General features: G+C 38.2%; 2 protein-coding genes across 3 annotated transcripts in view; one reads left to right on the forward strand and one right to left on the reverse strand.

Annotated features, from left to right (window-relative positions):
* Positions 1 to 14734, reverse strand: part of c5 (complement component 5) — a 95590-nt gene extending 80856 nt beyond the window's left edge. Inside the window, 11 exon segments of the mRNA XM_067969425.1 lie at positions 427 to 470; positions 473 to 520; positions 848 to 918; positions 1601 to 1661; positions 1663 to 1764; positions 3085 to 3277; positions 10338 to 10485; positions 10883 to 11013; positions 11432 to 11499; positions 11667 to 11723; positions 14597 to 14734. Coding sequence (XP_067825526.1) covers positions 427 to 470; positions 473 to 520; positions 848 to 918; positions 1601 to 1661; positions 1663 to 1764; positions 3085 to 3277; positions 10338 to 10485; positions 10883 to 11013; positions 11432 to 11499; positions 11667 to 11723; positions 14597 to 14734 — 1061 coding nt within the window.
* Positions 9208 to 16181, forward strand: part of cntrl (centriolin) — a 97690-nt gene continuing 90716 nt past the window's right edge. Inside the window, exons 1-2 of one of the 2 annotated variants that reach the window (XM_067969763.1) lie at positions 9208 to 9311; positions 14863 to 15161. In XM_067969763.1, coding sequence (XP_067825864.1) covers positions 14933 to 15161 — 229 coding nt within the window. In that variant the 5' untranslated portion in view covers positions 9208 to 9311; positions 14863 to 14932. The remainder of the gene's footprint in view (positions 9312 to 14862; positions 15162 to 16181) is intronic. The other variant, XM_067969764.1, reaches the window with a different exon arrangement.

Genomic DNA, 16181 nt, shown 5'->3' on the forward strand with positions numbered 1-16181 from the left:
TCCAAAGCCCATTGAATCAAAAGTATGGCTATCAGTTGATAATAAGTGGGTTCTGGAACCTTTCTCTTCACAAATTTTTTTTTTTTTTCGAAATGTAATGTCTTGCATGCTAATTAATTTGGGTTCAAAGGTAATATTAATGCATTTCATCCCCAACCACAGAAACAGAATCATTAAGCCACATTTTATGCTAAGTGACCAACATGGCAATTCAAAATGTGAAATTTTGCACAATTTATTTCAGATTGACATAATGGAATACTGAAGACTCTTTTAAAACTAATAGTTTGTCATTAAGAAAAACTTAAAATCATTTGACAATTCACAATTAATGCTAGGAATACAAATTTCCAGAAAAATAAACTTGGCAATACTTAATCTGTATCTTCTGCATGTTGCTGAATAGCAGTAACAATAACAACTTACTTGGGGTTCGATGGAATCTTGAAGTCAGGTACTGAGATTATTCCCAAGTGACATCTTCGTGTTCAATATAGTCCACTTTTACTCCCTCTGGATCCTTATTTGCAAAACAAATACAATTATTTATATTTTCAATTTACTTCTTTAAGATTTAGACAATTTTCAGAAATGCTTTATAAAAGGCAACTTTATAACAAAGCGTTTATAAAGGTCACAGAGTTTCAAAATATCCTAGTACAGCAACATGCTGTCCACCAGGCCACCCTTTCTGCAATTATGCCTAAAGTTAGCAGCTTTATACTTATTTTTATGTCAGATATATGCTGCCATTGCATTACATTTTGGTATAAATTCAGGTTTTACAATCACAAATCTTTTACTGAACACCAATAGAGTAGTTATTTTCTAAATTTAAAGAACTCACCTTAAAAGTAATGGCAACTGGTCTTTTGGCTGGTTTGAGTTCTTCATTCAGAGAATAAATTCGAATTTTCACTGCAGATAAAAAGACCGGAAGAAGCATATTTGAATAAAAGCAAAAGGATATAATGAGATTGCAGTTTTCAAGTTTACAAATTGCTGTATATTATGAAATCTTCTCTGGTTCCACTGCCAAGATTTTTCACTCTATTTCTTGTGCTCATCCTAAAGTGTCTGCAGTGAGCAAGAACCATGACCCCAAAAATCCGGAGGCCTCGAGACTGATGGTTACAATAGCAATGCACCCCAGCTGTGCCCTTCCAGATTGACCCCACCTAACGTACATGGGGCCATCGGGTGCCTGTGCACTGTGGACACATCTCTGGCACCCGTCTGCCTCATGCAGCTGGAAAACCTGGTGCCTGCTCGCCACCATTTCTTCAGGGGTCCAGGCTGCTTCCCTAGCCTGTACCTCCTACCCCCTCTTGTGCCTCCAACTACTAGGTGGAACCCACTTGCACCTCTGAAATCAATACAATAAAAATCAGGCAGGCTGTATAAAGATGTGCGCGATTCACCCCAACAGCTTACCACCTAGGTAATGAAGCCAAAAATCTAACCCCAGATCTTATGGGCAGGAGTCGACTGCTGAATATGAACATAATCAAACAAAGTGAGAGGTTCCAACTATATAATGTAAAATTTGTCTGTTTGAAGAGAGAATTTGCAGATAGAAAATGAAGATTAAAAGTGGTACCTGACTGATCAGGAGTGTAAACAGGTTTGTCAGTCTGGATGAAGAGTAATCCATTCTGGTAAGGACACTGGCACTATCTCCTCTTGAGTAAAATCTGTAGAAAGTGCTTGTAGGTAGACATATTGTTTTTCATCTTTCTTTTTAGGTAAGTCTTTTGGTAAGATCTGTTTAAAAAAAAGATTTTTTTTGCAGACATACAATTATTTCTTCTGATTATTATTATTTCAACCATTATACATATCTTTAATTTTTGATAATATGCAACATAGTGTTGCTAATATTTTTAAGATGTAATGCACTTCAAGATTTGAGTATTGGACTTTTCAGTATTCCACAAAAATGAATGGTTTATCATTGAAAGAGTGTTTAAATCCTAACAAATCTGGTTTCAAACTTCATTTTTCCACATATGCTTTCAGTTTATAACAATATTCTGCAGCTCAACTCATTGGAATGAATGGAAACAAGAACTGGGCAGCAGGAAAATTGATTTCTTTTCTGGATCTTTTAGCCTAAGCTCTTTGTAATTACAGCATTAAACATTATTTTCTTTTTCTCCAAAAAATTTCTCCTTTTCTCTCCCCTCTCTTCACTAATGCTGGGAGCGTGAGTTCCATGAGTACGCTCCGAATCTTGCACAAACACCATTCCTCATCTGTGAACCTAGACAGTGCATAACAGCATGCTATTTGACTATGATGACGTGGGAGTGAGGTCTCACAGTCAAGTCTAATCCTGCTGTTACTCGACATGGACACTTAGGCAAGGCATCCAGAGAGCTATCAGTGCCAATGAAACCATATCCCAGCATGAGTAGGCCACCTTTAGGAAAGGAGAGAAGAAAATTGAGGGGGAGTGTAAAAATTAACTTTAATTGACAAACCACGCTGAAGTATAAAGTGGTTAATTTCTTTAGGTATTTTGTTTAAAGGAATTTCATAATAACATACAAACAGTTACATTTAAAACATTATTACAGTTGCTGGCAAATACTTCCCTAGTCTTCATGCTGTGATACAAAATGCAAACTAGTAAGAGTAGGTAGATTAATTTATGGACAGCATTATCTGTAAGTGTAATATCTGGATCAATGACACTCAAGATCCTTAGCTATTGGAAAGATAGAGCTGCAAACATTCTGTATAGGAAAAATTGAAAAGGCAGATATTGTCCATAAGGACTGCCATGGGGAAGGTGAGCTAAAACAAATTTAAAAAGTTTCCTTGGTGGCATAGGCACAGCAGATAACATGGCAGCACATGCCCAGAAGTCACCATATGCTTTGCATCATTGGCTGGGTAAAGTGTTTTATTCTAAATTTCTCATTTACTCATTTAATTCAGAGTGATCAGTCTGAACTTGCAATTTTCATGTTGTCATAAAATAATAAATCAGATCAAACTATGCACGGATTCAAGGAGATATCACAAAACATATTGTCATAGTTTTCCTTAATGATCAAAGCAATAAGAAAACAGACTTACAGTCAGCTTCACAGAGCTTTGAAATCCATTTTCTGCATTTAGTGCAACTCTTCCTTTTGAAAAAGTCTTTGCCCTATCTGGATAGCTTCTTAGAATGATTGAGATAAAGAACTGATCTGTGTATCCATATGCTTGAATCACCACAGTCTCAGATGCTCCAACTCTAAGGGCTTTAGGTGCTGTAACAAGGTACCTACAAAAAGATAGTCAAATTGAGTTTATCAATTATAGCTAATTAGTCAAACAACATGCCAACAAATGCATTTAACTACAATGCAAGTCAAATGCACATATTTGATATAATAGATAAAAAGGGGTGAATTCTATACATGTATGTGGTACCACATCATTCAGGCACATTTACATAGACAATGTGTCCACACTAATTTTTGAAGGTTAGGATTTTATTGGACTTTTGTAAAAATTACCTAACGCCTCTGCAACTTCAAAAGAACATTTGAAAATAAGGGCCTATATGTGTTATAGCACATTAGCATAACTGAATCCTACTGTGGCATTCTTAGATTAACAAAACTTGAAGATATTTCCGTACTTATGCAGACACAGTTATGTTCAGATGAAAAAATGTTATTTGAAAAGATTCAAAATTTTGAAGTGTTTACACTTCAGAACACATTCTGATCATACAGCTTCATTCTGTTTCATGTCCTACACAATTGCTGAAGTGATTTTGTAGGTTTCATACAAAAAATATAAAGTTGAGCAATGTCAGGTTTTGAAAAGTACTTTCTTATAGTTAAAAGAACACTAGAAATTTAGGTTCGAAATTAATACCTATAGAACAAAAAATCCTATTAAGTGATTATTATTTTTGGGAAGCACATTATTCACAAAGTAAGAATATTTTCTGCAAGGACGTTAAAATAAAGTGCTTACGTGCGTTCTTGCCCAAGGTTGCTTCTAAACAGAGCCACAAAACTAATTATGAAAAGAAGTTTCATGTTCAGATGTTTTTTAAACCATTACAAAGTGAACGATTCGGTCAAAACTGTGCTGAGTCAAATCAAAGGTTATAGTTACTGGAAACCACTTATCTGAGTTTATTGGTGAATTTTGTCACTATTTATTTTAGGTTAATAATAAATTAATCTGGTAGAAAGTGCTCACTTTAGGGATTGAGCAAGACATTTTGTGAATGATTAAACTGAATATAATGTTCTTCCTTTAACTTTACAAAAATTGAGAAAACAATTAAGTGGTCAAGCACATCTGTATTGGATGTGTAGAAAAATGCTATGGCCACAATATAATAGTGACCAATCTTTTGCTGTATAAAATTGTACCATAACTTGCTTCTGTAATTTTTGTATTTCTGCAAATAGCAGATAATAATAGGAATGCTAGGCTGTTTTACAGCAGTAGAGAATTTTCCTCTACTTCGTATGGCTGGAGAAAAATTCTATCTTAGATAGCTGCTGTATGCGGTGATTACTGGATATCATATTTCCCACCACATGTCACTGGCAAGCTACTAATTTCAAAAATATAATGCTAACTTCAGCTACAAGTGGTCTAAAGTTGAGAAAAGTAAAATAATTTTGACAGCTTTTTTCTCATTACCATGTACAAAATAAGAATGGCACTGCGGCTAGCACGGCATTTTGTAGAATCCTTAGTAACAGAATTCTGCAAATACAGCTATGCTAAATGTTATAACCAAACAAATTATTACACAATTTGGGCTCCTGCAAATCAGTACTGTACTCACTTCTCAAGTTCAAGTTTAGATAATTTCTCACCCTCCAGAGGGAAAGTCCTTCATTGGTGATGGAAAGAAATCCATTTTCAAGAGACTTCTTGAGAAAAAAAGATTTTATATGATAATTTGCTGCATTGCCTTATCCTTACAATTTTGTAGAACTCCAAAGTTTAATGTCCAATGCCATGCTGCTTCAAACTAAATAGTACTGGCATCCTTCCAAAAGGAATCCAGCAATTTTTACATCAATAGTTAACTGCAGAATTGAACAACAGCAATTTAGAAAGGTTGGCTGCCTAATTGGTAAACATGGACTTAATATAGCATTATCATGATATCATGATATTTAGCTACATTGGATTCATACTTTTATACAATTTAGCAAATATTACAGAAAACTACTTGTTCTTATATCATAAAAAATTATTCTACTGAATATATTTTGCAATGTGGGGCTCTCTGTAGTTCCTCTAAAGCTAATTGCTCTGAGTAGTTTGACCCTATTTTCTAATTATGATTGGCATTACAATTAATCATCATACTAAATCAATAATCAAAGAGATAACTACAATTTCTAGATAAATAGGACTCTCCAGAATATAATGTTGGGAATGCTGCATGGTTTGGGAGAGCCGAGACCAGCAAACAACTTTTTTTTAAAAAGAAAGAGACCTTTATTAGCTAAACTTTAGATTTGTGTTTTCTTTCATTATTACAGAATTCTTTTTAAATGGCTGTTTATTTTTTTATGTTTGTTACTTCCTATCCATAATTAAATATCAATTATACTAAGACTACTGTCTATCCACAGCTATTTAAGACTGTATACCAGCCAGAAGGGTTACTGCATATACAGCAGGGAGATGTCCAGATAGGTTTAAATTATCATCATATATAGAAAAGTTTCCTAATGATTTCTGCACTGTTTACAAGCATACTAAATTGTGACATATATGTGTACAGTAGCCCTATTAAATAACTTCTTACTTCCTCATTTTTCAATATGTACCTTCTCTGTTCTGTGTGTTAATGCTATATTTAAACGCTGCTTATCAAGTATTTGGTAGTTACTTTTCCCTTTTAAGCTTAGTGAGTTAACAATGTCCACACTTTCTTCAATATGACACCTCGGGTTCTATCCCTGAACCCGAGTAATTCTGTCAGTCCATGTTTACCAATTAGGCAGCCAACCTTTCTAAATTGCTGTTGTTCAATTCTGCAGTTAACTATTGATGTAAAAATTGCTGGATTCCTTTTGGAAGGATGCCAGTACTATTTAGTTTGAAGCAGCATGGCATTGGACATTAAACTTTGGAGTTCTACAAAATTGTAAGGATAAGGCAATGCAGCAAATTATCATATAAAATCTTTTTTTCTCAAGAAGTCTCTTGAAAATGGATTTCTTCCCATCACCAATGAAGGACTTTCCCAGTAATAATCAGTGCCAATTATTCAATTAAATAAGTTTATCGATGTCCCCTATTATAAAATACTCTGAGAAATAGGACAATATTTTACCTGCATCCATAGGTTCTTAAGATCCTGTGTGACTTCCAAAGGAAGGGGTTTTATGGTGGCAATCTCCCACTATGTTGAGTGACCCAAAACTTATTTTGGCTCTTCAGATGTCACTCAGATTTATCCTCTGTCAGGAGGGTTTTTACCATTCCCTTAAGATGTCAATGTTAATCTTAAAAACTTGAGGTAATTTTGCTACTAGTTTGGAGCGCCTTTAATAACCAAATAAAGCACAACCAACTACATCATAACCAAAAAAAACTCTAGACTCAGGTATTGGTTATATATGCTTTTTTAAATATTTGTCTCTACAATAAATATCCTGCATGCATCTATGCATATTTTTCTTTTGACAACCATTTTTATTTATAATAACATTTCTTGTACATATTGTCACCATGCTGTCAATTATTTTCTTCTCTCTCATTCCCCTGGTGCCCTGCTCTGTGGGACTGGGCCCTTTGCCTGGTGCCCTGCTCTGTGGGACTGGGCCCTTTGCCTGGTGCCCTGCTCTGTGGGACTGGGCCCTTCGCCTCGTGTCCTGCCCTGTAGGTTGTGAATCTTTGGAATTCTCTACCCCAGAGGGCTGTGGATGCTCAGTCGTTGAGCATATTCAAGACTGAGATCAACGGATATTTGGACACAAAGAGAATCAAGGGATATGGGGATAGGGCGGGAAAGTGGAGTTGAGTTAGATGATCAGCCATGATCTTATTGAATGACGAAGCAGGCTCGAGGGGCCGTATGGCCTATTCCTGCTCCTATTTCTTATGTTTTTATGTTCATTGGTTAAGACTTTTTTATCCTTTCCAATTCATTATTTTGTACTTTAATTATTCACAATCATATTGCAACAAACCTATCTCCCCAAACACATTCCACTAAAGAAGATTGTTCGCAATCACAATTGCATGGCTTCTGGTGCCCAGAAAACTACATCCAAGGATGAGCCATTGCCTTCAGAAAAGGAGAGAAAAATTTGTTTCTTTCATCAGCCAGCATTTTCCACAGACTAGAGCTAGGCTGGATCACGTTCTGGGGGAGCCACAAGATGGGCCACACCTCTGAGACATTTGTAATAGCATAGTGCCAAAATGGCACGACCATCTATATGATCCTAGTTCACTCCTGAGACTTTTAAATGCCTGCATAACTCACTACAGCAGCATTTTTTTGTTCTCCAGCAGGAATATTATGTACTGCTTCATGCCCACTCAGATTTGTGACCATTTGGCAGTTCCTCTACCAATAGAGAAGTCCTAGTTAAGTTTAGATGGTTGTCACTTGTTTCTCTTGAACAGTTTCTTTCCTGTCAGCTTGTATAAAAATAATAAATCTCCAATACCTGTTCGAATTGGATTGAAGCTTAGCTCCACTCAGGTACATCTACAGCTATTTTAACTTTCCGTGACCCTCTAGCAATGAAGTCAGATAGGAGAACATCCTCTAATGCCATCCTTTATGAAAGTAATTTGGCAACTGAATTGCACAGATTTGTACTAATTCCCAGTTGGGATATAAATTTAGTTGTAAATCAACTCACAATAGCCCTTTTGAATCTCATAATTGTTTGACATGGAAATCAATACTTTTAGTGCCTCTGGTTTCAGCTCAGTCAGTGAGATCCAGGTGCTTTGCATTGACCAGCATAATTTAATCTGGTCTGCTGATGAGTCATACTCTGAACTCACTGGTTTCCTTCTGAAGGTGGACTCTGAATTTCCCTTAACTTGATCATCTGTTTTATCTCTCATTTATTCTTTCACTCTTGAAAGTAGCTTGCATTGTGTTGATGTCCATAGAGCATTATATAATTTTCAACATTCCTCTGCCTTCCAGAGTTCTTGGCATTTTTTTTCTGTTTTAGTCCTCAGAATTTAGACTGCCCCTTTCATATTAGTTACCACCTATCTGACAAAGGAAGCAGAAGGTTGTTCATAAGGTCAGTCAACTGGCTGTCCTGTAGACATCCTCCAAACAGATTTCTATTGACAGCAAATGCAGTGCTGCCAAATGAACTAGTGTCGGCATGTTCATTAATCATTATTATGCTGTTGACCTGATAGCCACAGACCAATAGTCCTTCAGCTGTACTGTCTTAGAGGTCAGAGACTCGGGACTACAGTAAAGACCTCTCTCGTTCTCCTAGTATAAATAATACTTTATGTTCCAATAGGTTACCTACCCTTGTGCAGTATCTACATTCTTCAAATTATTGCACCCTTCACACACAATCCCTCCCATCTACCTTTATGGATTATATATATGGTGCAGCTTTATATATATGATTTTATGCTGTCTGTTTTATCCATTTAAATTATTTCCGTTTAAGCTAACACTCAATAAGCTACACAGGTCTCTGCCGCTCAGATGTCCAGGTGCTTGCTTTGTCTCCTGTCATTATGACATCGCACATCTAAGGGATTGGCCCATCTCCCAGTTTCCTCAGAATGCGATGCTGCCTTGCTGAACTCCAATAGGCCGTGGAGGATGTAGTCGTCTGAGGAGAGGAAAATCCCACAAGATTGCGACTTTCTCTTCATTCTTCTTGTTTGCATTTTTCATATTCTCCCCCCCCCAAATTTATTGTTACTTTTCTTTTACGTTCAATTTCCTTTTATCTCATTTTATTTCCCTGTTTGCCACTGCATATTTGATGGGTTACATTTCATTCGTGTTCTTATATTCCAGGCAAATTCCTTCTACTTTTCCTTAAACATTCCACGCATAAATGTTCCTATTTTTTTCCCTCCAGTTTCGTTTTTGCTTATTTAAATACTGAAGTCTTTCTTCGTCAAGCAGGCTGTGCAAATGGTGTACAAGGCCGTTAAAACCGTTCACGTTTGAATAGCGGAAGGAAGAAGCGCGAGAAAGCGCGCGCCCTTATTCCTCTACAAACAAACATGGCGTCGTCCCACGGATTCACTTCCTGCTCTGTGTCTCGCCTAACCATCACCAACTGAATCGGTCCCAACTGAATTCAGCACAGGTACATTTACAGGAGAAAAAGAAAAAGAAAGTAAAAGTAGAATTTTATTTTTTAAAATCATGATTCATATTTCGCTATGTATCAGAATCTGATCAATTAAAGTCCAGGGGAGGGAGAACCGTTACCATGTCAACGGATAGCCAACACACAAACTCTGAAAGAAAGCCTTCTCGCTGAACAAGCAGGTTGTAATACTAAACTTTAGAAGGCTTTAAAAAAAATAATCTGAGATATGTCGGATGCATTGGCCTAAATTTGCCAATTATTTTTGAAACAAAAGATTCGACTTGAATCGGTGGCACATCCGAATTCCGATGTAGGTATGTTACTTCTTTTAGCACGTTGGACAATTAGAAAACATTAGTAAATGGAAGGAGGCGATGATGATCAATGGAGTGATTCATTTCAAGTTCTGCATTAGGTAATTCCCCCCATTATATTTGTGAAATACAAACGTTAATGCGGTGCAATTTCGTCGCTGTCAAGACCAGGCAACTGTTAGGAACAGGTTTAAAAGAAGTAATGATGTGGAGATGCCGGTGATGGACTGGGGTTAACAATTGTAAACAATTTTACAACACCAAGTTATAGTCCAACGATTTTATTTTTAATCCCACAAGCTTTCGGGGGCTTTCCCCTTCCTCAGGCAGTGTGGAAAAGAAGTAAGACCAATTACAAGCCCATTTAAACACATGGAGCTGTGTCTATTTTTAAGAGTTAGATATATCAAACTAGGTTGCATGTTTAAATCAAAGTAAGTGCGAGTTGGCAGCTATGCATTGTTAATTATTGATCTTGCAATGATTTGTTCAGCCTCAGTTGACTCACATGATACTGAATAGGCATTGCTTCTTACATAGAGATTTGCAGTGTGGTTATATTTTAGCCCAGTCATCTGAATTTCAAAATCGATTTGTGCAAAATATTACATATTGTAATAAGTAAACATTTACTCAAATTAATGGTATTGGATTAACTAGATGGGAGCCTGAAAGTGCTGGGAGTGATAGTAGTCTCAATACTTACACTTTTAGTTGTTGTGGATTAGCAATAAACAAAGCTAATATGATGTTGAGTTTTACTACAACGGGGTGTAAGTCTAAGACAGTCATGCTGAAACTGCACAGTGCTGTACAGTTGGCTACATCTTGAGTACTACATTCACTCTGCTGACCTAGGCACAAGAGAATGAGTTAACCAATGACTGTACTTGGCAGCCATTTTCACTGTTTCTATAAACACCAGAAATGATTGGGTCACAGCAGTAATTCCTAAATCATATTTGCATATCCCTGGGAATCCCATGAAATATTGGATGACTGAGTTTGTAGGATATGCAATCAAATGTTGACACTTTTGCTGCTAACAGTCTTATAGGAACAAACTAGTAAAGCCAAGTTCAGGGTCTCAGGGAGCATTTATTTACACATAATGATCAATACATGGAAAGATCTTCCAGACAGAATACCGGAGGCACATACTCCTGATCATTCAAGTGGCAGTTAGTTGCTGTGACTGGGGACCATAGTTTTCTAAATAGTGTGAGATGGCAAACGGCCTCCCTTGCTTACACTTATCTTTGTGATCTGTTGTTGAATGGTTGTATTCAGTGTCTATTAATTTGATCAGGTTTTTCCTGTAACTCACATCTTCTTTCTTCCCTACATCTTGACTCTGTTTTCCCTGCATATTTTCCTGTGTACTAGGCATCAAAAAAATGGGGGGGAAATGCAACTTTCTACTTTTTTGTGTGTTTTCACTGGTGTACATACCATAAATGCTATAATATATAAAAACTACTATTTACTACTGCATTTCTTTGACTTGATGTTCTTTACTGACTGTTCACTCCCCAATTCTTTACCTGTCCATGAGATAAATCATGGAACAGAATGGCCATTAAGATTCATGTATCATTCCGTTTCACATTTTTTCTTGGAGAATCTTGGTGGCCATTTTTACAATTTCAATAAACACAGAAATCCTGTTAATTGCCTAATATTGATTATTCATATCTACATTCTGTTGCATATCTCTGGGAATCCTATAAGGTACTGCAAGACTGAGTTTGTAGGATATGCAATTGAGTGTTGACTGCTGTTTATAATCTTGTTTTGTACCATTCTTTTTTAATATATTTTGTAACCTCTTCCTGTTCTGTTCTTCTTCCTATTGTATTGTCAGTCATCTGTTAACATAAGCATAAAGAATGTGTTTTGTGCTAACCCTGAAGGAAGTGAATTTCATAGAACAAGAGCAACCAAACTTGTTTCACTTTTCCCTCCGCTGCAAATAAAAGTTTAAGATTCTCCACTTTGTTTTAGTAAAGACAGTTCAGTCAGTGCCAGGACATACAGATGTGTGGGTCAGGTCCCAGTTTGTCACTTTACTGTACTTTGTTGAACATTTCAACTAAAACACATACACACAAAGTTACAAACTATTTGAATCCTAATACGCAAGTGATGACATCTAAGAAAAATGTTTACATTATTCAGTGTTTGTTTATTTAGTCTGATGCAGCAACATAGTTGAGTACAGATTGTTGAACATGAATGGAGTTTTGGGAGAAATAATGGGTTCTATACCCAAACATGTTTTTTTTTGTAAAGCTGTAAAGAGGTGAAAACTGGTGGATGATATATGGAGATCATCTGAGTGAAGCAATTAAAAAGCATAAAGGAACAAAAGGGTGTGAAAATACTTCAGGTGGTGAAAAGGTACAGGAAGGAAACAGAGGAGTGGTAGGTGAGGATAAGAGGACCCTGTCATTGTTGAGAGGAGGGAGAGCAGAAGGACAAGAAATGGGGTGGACATGGTCAAAGGCCCTGTGGACTACAGCCAAGTGGAAGCCTTGACTGAGGAAAGAGCAGAACATTTCAGAAGCTCTGGTGTGAAAGTGGACTCATCAGAGCAGATATGAGGGAGATGGAGAAAAGGGTGGTGTCACATTGGGAAGAATAATAATCCAAGTAATTGTGGGAGTCTGTGGGCTTGTAATACATAGGAACAGGAGTAGGTCATTCAGCCCCTCAAGCCTGTTCTGCCATTCAGTGAGACCATGGCATAACATGTGTCCTAACTCCATTTACTTGCCTTGGCATCATATCCCTTAATACCCTTGGCTAGCAAAAATCTATTGATCGCAGATTTAAAATTATTAATTGAGCTAGCATCCACTGCTTTTTGTGGGACAGAGTTCCACACTTCTACCACCTTTTTGTGTGAAGAAGTGTTTCCTAACTTCTCTTTTGAATGGCCTAGCTCTGATTTTAAAGTTATGTCCCCTTGTCCTAGACCTCCCCCTGCCCCCCCTCACCCCCCACCCAGCCGAAAAAGTTTCTCTCTATCTACCCTATCGCTTCCTTTCAAAATCCTAAAAACCCCAATCAAATCACTCATTAACTTTCAATATTTCAGGGAATACATCCTGTGAGGAGGATGCAAAAAGGCTTCAAGGCGATTTAGCTAAGTTGAGTGAGTGGGCAAATACATGGCAGATGCAGTATTATGTGGATAAATGTGAAGTTATCCACTTCGGTAAGAAAAACAGAAAGGCAGAGTATTATTTAAATGGTGATAGATTGGGGAATGTTGATGTACAAAGGGACCTGGGTGTCCTTGTACACCAGTCACTGAAAGTAAACATGCAGGTGCAGCTAGCAGTTAGGAAGGCAAATGGTATGTTGGCCTTCATTGCAAGAGGATTTTAGTATAGGAGCAAGGATGTCTTACTGCAGTTATACAGGGCCTTGGTGAGACTACACCTGGAGTATTGTGCGCAGTTTTGGTCTCCTTACCTAAGAAAGGGTATACTTACTATTAGAGGGAGTGCAGCATAGGTTCACCAGACTGATCCCTGGGATGGCAGGACTGTCATATGAGGAGAGATTGGGTCGACTCGGCCTGTATTCACTTGAGTTTAGAAGAATGAGAGAGGATCTCATTGAAGCATATAAAATTCTGACAGGGCTAGACAGACTGGATGCAAGGAGGATGTTTTCCCTGGCTGGGGGGGTCCAGAACGAGTGGTCACAGTCTCAGGATACGGGATAGGACATTTAGGACTGAGATGAGGAGAAATTTCTTGACTCAGAGGGTGGTGAACTTGTGGAATTCTCTACCACAGAAGGCTGTGGAGGCCAAGTCACTGAATATATTTAAGAAGGAGCTAGATTTCTAGACACAAAAGGCATCAAGGGGTATGGGGAGAGAGCAGGAATATGGTATTGAGATAGAGGATCAGCCATGATCATATTGAATGGTGGAGCAGGCTTGAAGGGCCGAATGGCCTACTCCTGCTCCTATTTTCTATGTTTCTATATTTCTAATAGATGTCAATGGAAAGTTCATTGCTGGAAGATACAGAGAGAGAAGTCCAAGAAGGGCAGAAAAGAATCAGGTTAGGAGAAAGTGGACATTGGAAGTTAAGTTAATGAAATTCTCAAGATCAGAGTGAGAACAAGAAATGGGACGGACATGGTCAAAGTCATCCGTGTAATGTAGGAATAAGTCAGGAAAGGGGTAGGAGTAGGATTGAAACAAAGGATGTTCAATATATCACAGTTGTTAGGGTGAGAACAAATTCAGCCAAGTAGTGATGGATGGGTAACAGGTGCAATACTGCTTGAGGAAGAAACAGGCTCTGAAAGTAATTTTGGTAAGGGATGGAGGTGTAAAGGGACTGAATAGTGAAAAGGAGTAAACGGGCCAGCGCACCTAAAATCGTCAAAGCAGCAGAGGACATCCATGGATGTAGGTAGATTAGTTCATTGCGGTAGGAGCAAGGCACCTGGCCCAGGCAGACTCCAGTCACAGGCCCAACTTCTATCTGTGTCAACAGAGAGGAAGTATGACTGCAACTTCAGGCCTCTTAGGCCTGCAGCTGTGCTTTGGGCCACCAGGATAGGGGCCTTCTGGCTGTTGCTGGAGAGCAGAAATCAGAAGGCTAGAGTACTGAAAATCATCTGTTGGGGGGCAGGGGATTAAATTAACATTTTTCACTAGCTTTCATGTCTTTAGCCTGCCCCTTTGATCCTCACCAGACCCTCTGGTTGGCAGGGGACCAACAACATGCTCTTGCACCAATTCTTGGCAGATGTCCCTCTGCTGGGGCGCTATGACTAGATTCATCAGAAAATGAAGCAGGAGACTGCTAACAGGTCACTAAAATACTAATGCTGATCCCGCATCTGCTGTGGGAGTGGAAAGGCGCAAGCCCAGTTATGTATCCTGAGAAAGCTTCAGGAAATCCTAGAGCAATGCAATGGGGGTGTAGGCCTGACATAACGGGTCTTCATCCATTTTTCCTCTTCCCTGCACCTGGGGATTTCTAATCCCCAGGTGCAGTATGGAGGAAAATCTACCCTTATATGTTTTTCTTGTGTTACAAGTTTCAATATGTATAGCAACATAAAAGGCATGCTACAACTTTGACTTTGCTATTAATAAATTTCAGGAGTATACACAGAGGCTATTTGAGATGTGTGCTTTCAGAGGATTATCATTAAAATGTCATGGTTTATGAGTTATTGTTTTGTTGTCTATACAGATTTACTCCAGTTTTTCATCACATTGCAAAACCTTTATACTTCACCCAATGGTTGAGTACTGCTAACACCATGAGGAAGAGAACTCCACAACAACTGGTAATCAGCAGACCGCAAGCTTCTCAAAGTGGTACGCAAAGCCCAGTCTCCTCAGTCATAAATCCAAGAACTAGATCACCATCCCCAGCCAGCAGGCCTCATACTCCAGATTTATACAATTCTAGAGGTGCTTGTGCGCAGCAACTTGACATCAGTGAGGGAAGTGAAAGCGAATCTGCCATTACATACTGGACTGGAAAGAGTAAGAATTTAGATGTTGCATATTATAAAATCTATCCAAATCCAGGGTATTAGCCCAGATTTTCCTGGAGTCTTGCACCATTATAATTCCACGCCTACGTCGTCGGGATCCTTGAACGGCGCAAAAGAAAGGAAACTATGGAGTAAGTGACTTCACCATCACATATGGCACTCCATATTTTCCTCCAACTTTTACCCCATTGACAACAATTGAGATTTTGCAATTGCTGGATTGTCCCCATTTTTCACACCGCTGCAGTGTGTTTTATAGCCAATAGACCTTTCTTGCTCAAATGATTAAACATGGGCAGATTGGAGGCTAGAGAACAGGCTCAGCACATCCATACTTACATTCGTGCTCTAAACGGATGGAGACTGACCGATTCTACTGAGAAGAGATTGTCCTGGTGGGAGTAGCCCTCCTGGATGAGTGCCATACTATGGATTTGCATTAAAAGATGATTTTCAAACTTAAAATTGCTACCCAGTTGATGTATTCATGGAATTGCCGGCAAAAATGCCGTGTTCAGTTTCACTGCCATTCTCGGAGCAGAGTATTCTTATCACAAATGCAGGAAAATATGGAGAAACTTATCGGTGGTGAGATCAGTGTGCGAGATGGCTAAATTTAGAGTGTAAATCGCCAATCTTGCCATTGCAGGAAAATCTGGGCCGTTGTGTTAATTGCAAGTAGTTATTTTATAACCCACAAGTAATAATGGATTGTTAATCTGTGGGGTTATGCTCACTACCAGATTTTTTAAATTTAAAGTTGCTTATTTATTTCATTATTCTACAGAAAGGTGTGGCATAAATAAAATTAGCAAAATGTATGGTGCACTATGTGGGTACTTTAAATTGTGATACAGTGATACAACAGCTGGGTTTATACCTGGCATTCCCAACTTAATGAATTCGCAGTATCAGCTATGCTGTTAGAGGAAGTGCTGAGCAGAGGCAAGGTGCTACCCTTCAGGCAGAGGGAAAAAAATTAAGGGGAGAGTTACCGCATGATTTTTTT

This window comes from Heptranchias perlo, chromosome 31 (assembly GCF_035084215.1).
Source record: "Heptranchias perlo isolate sHepPer1 chromosome 31, sHepPer1.hap1, whole genome shotgun sequence".
NCBI classification, from domain to species: domain Eukaryota; kingdom Metazoa; phylum Chordata; class Chondrichthyes; order Hexanchiformes; family Hexanchidae; genus Heptranchias; species Heptranchias perlo.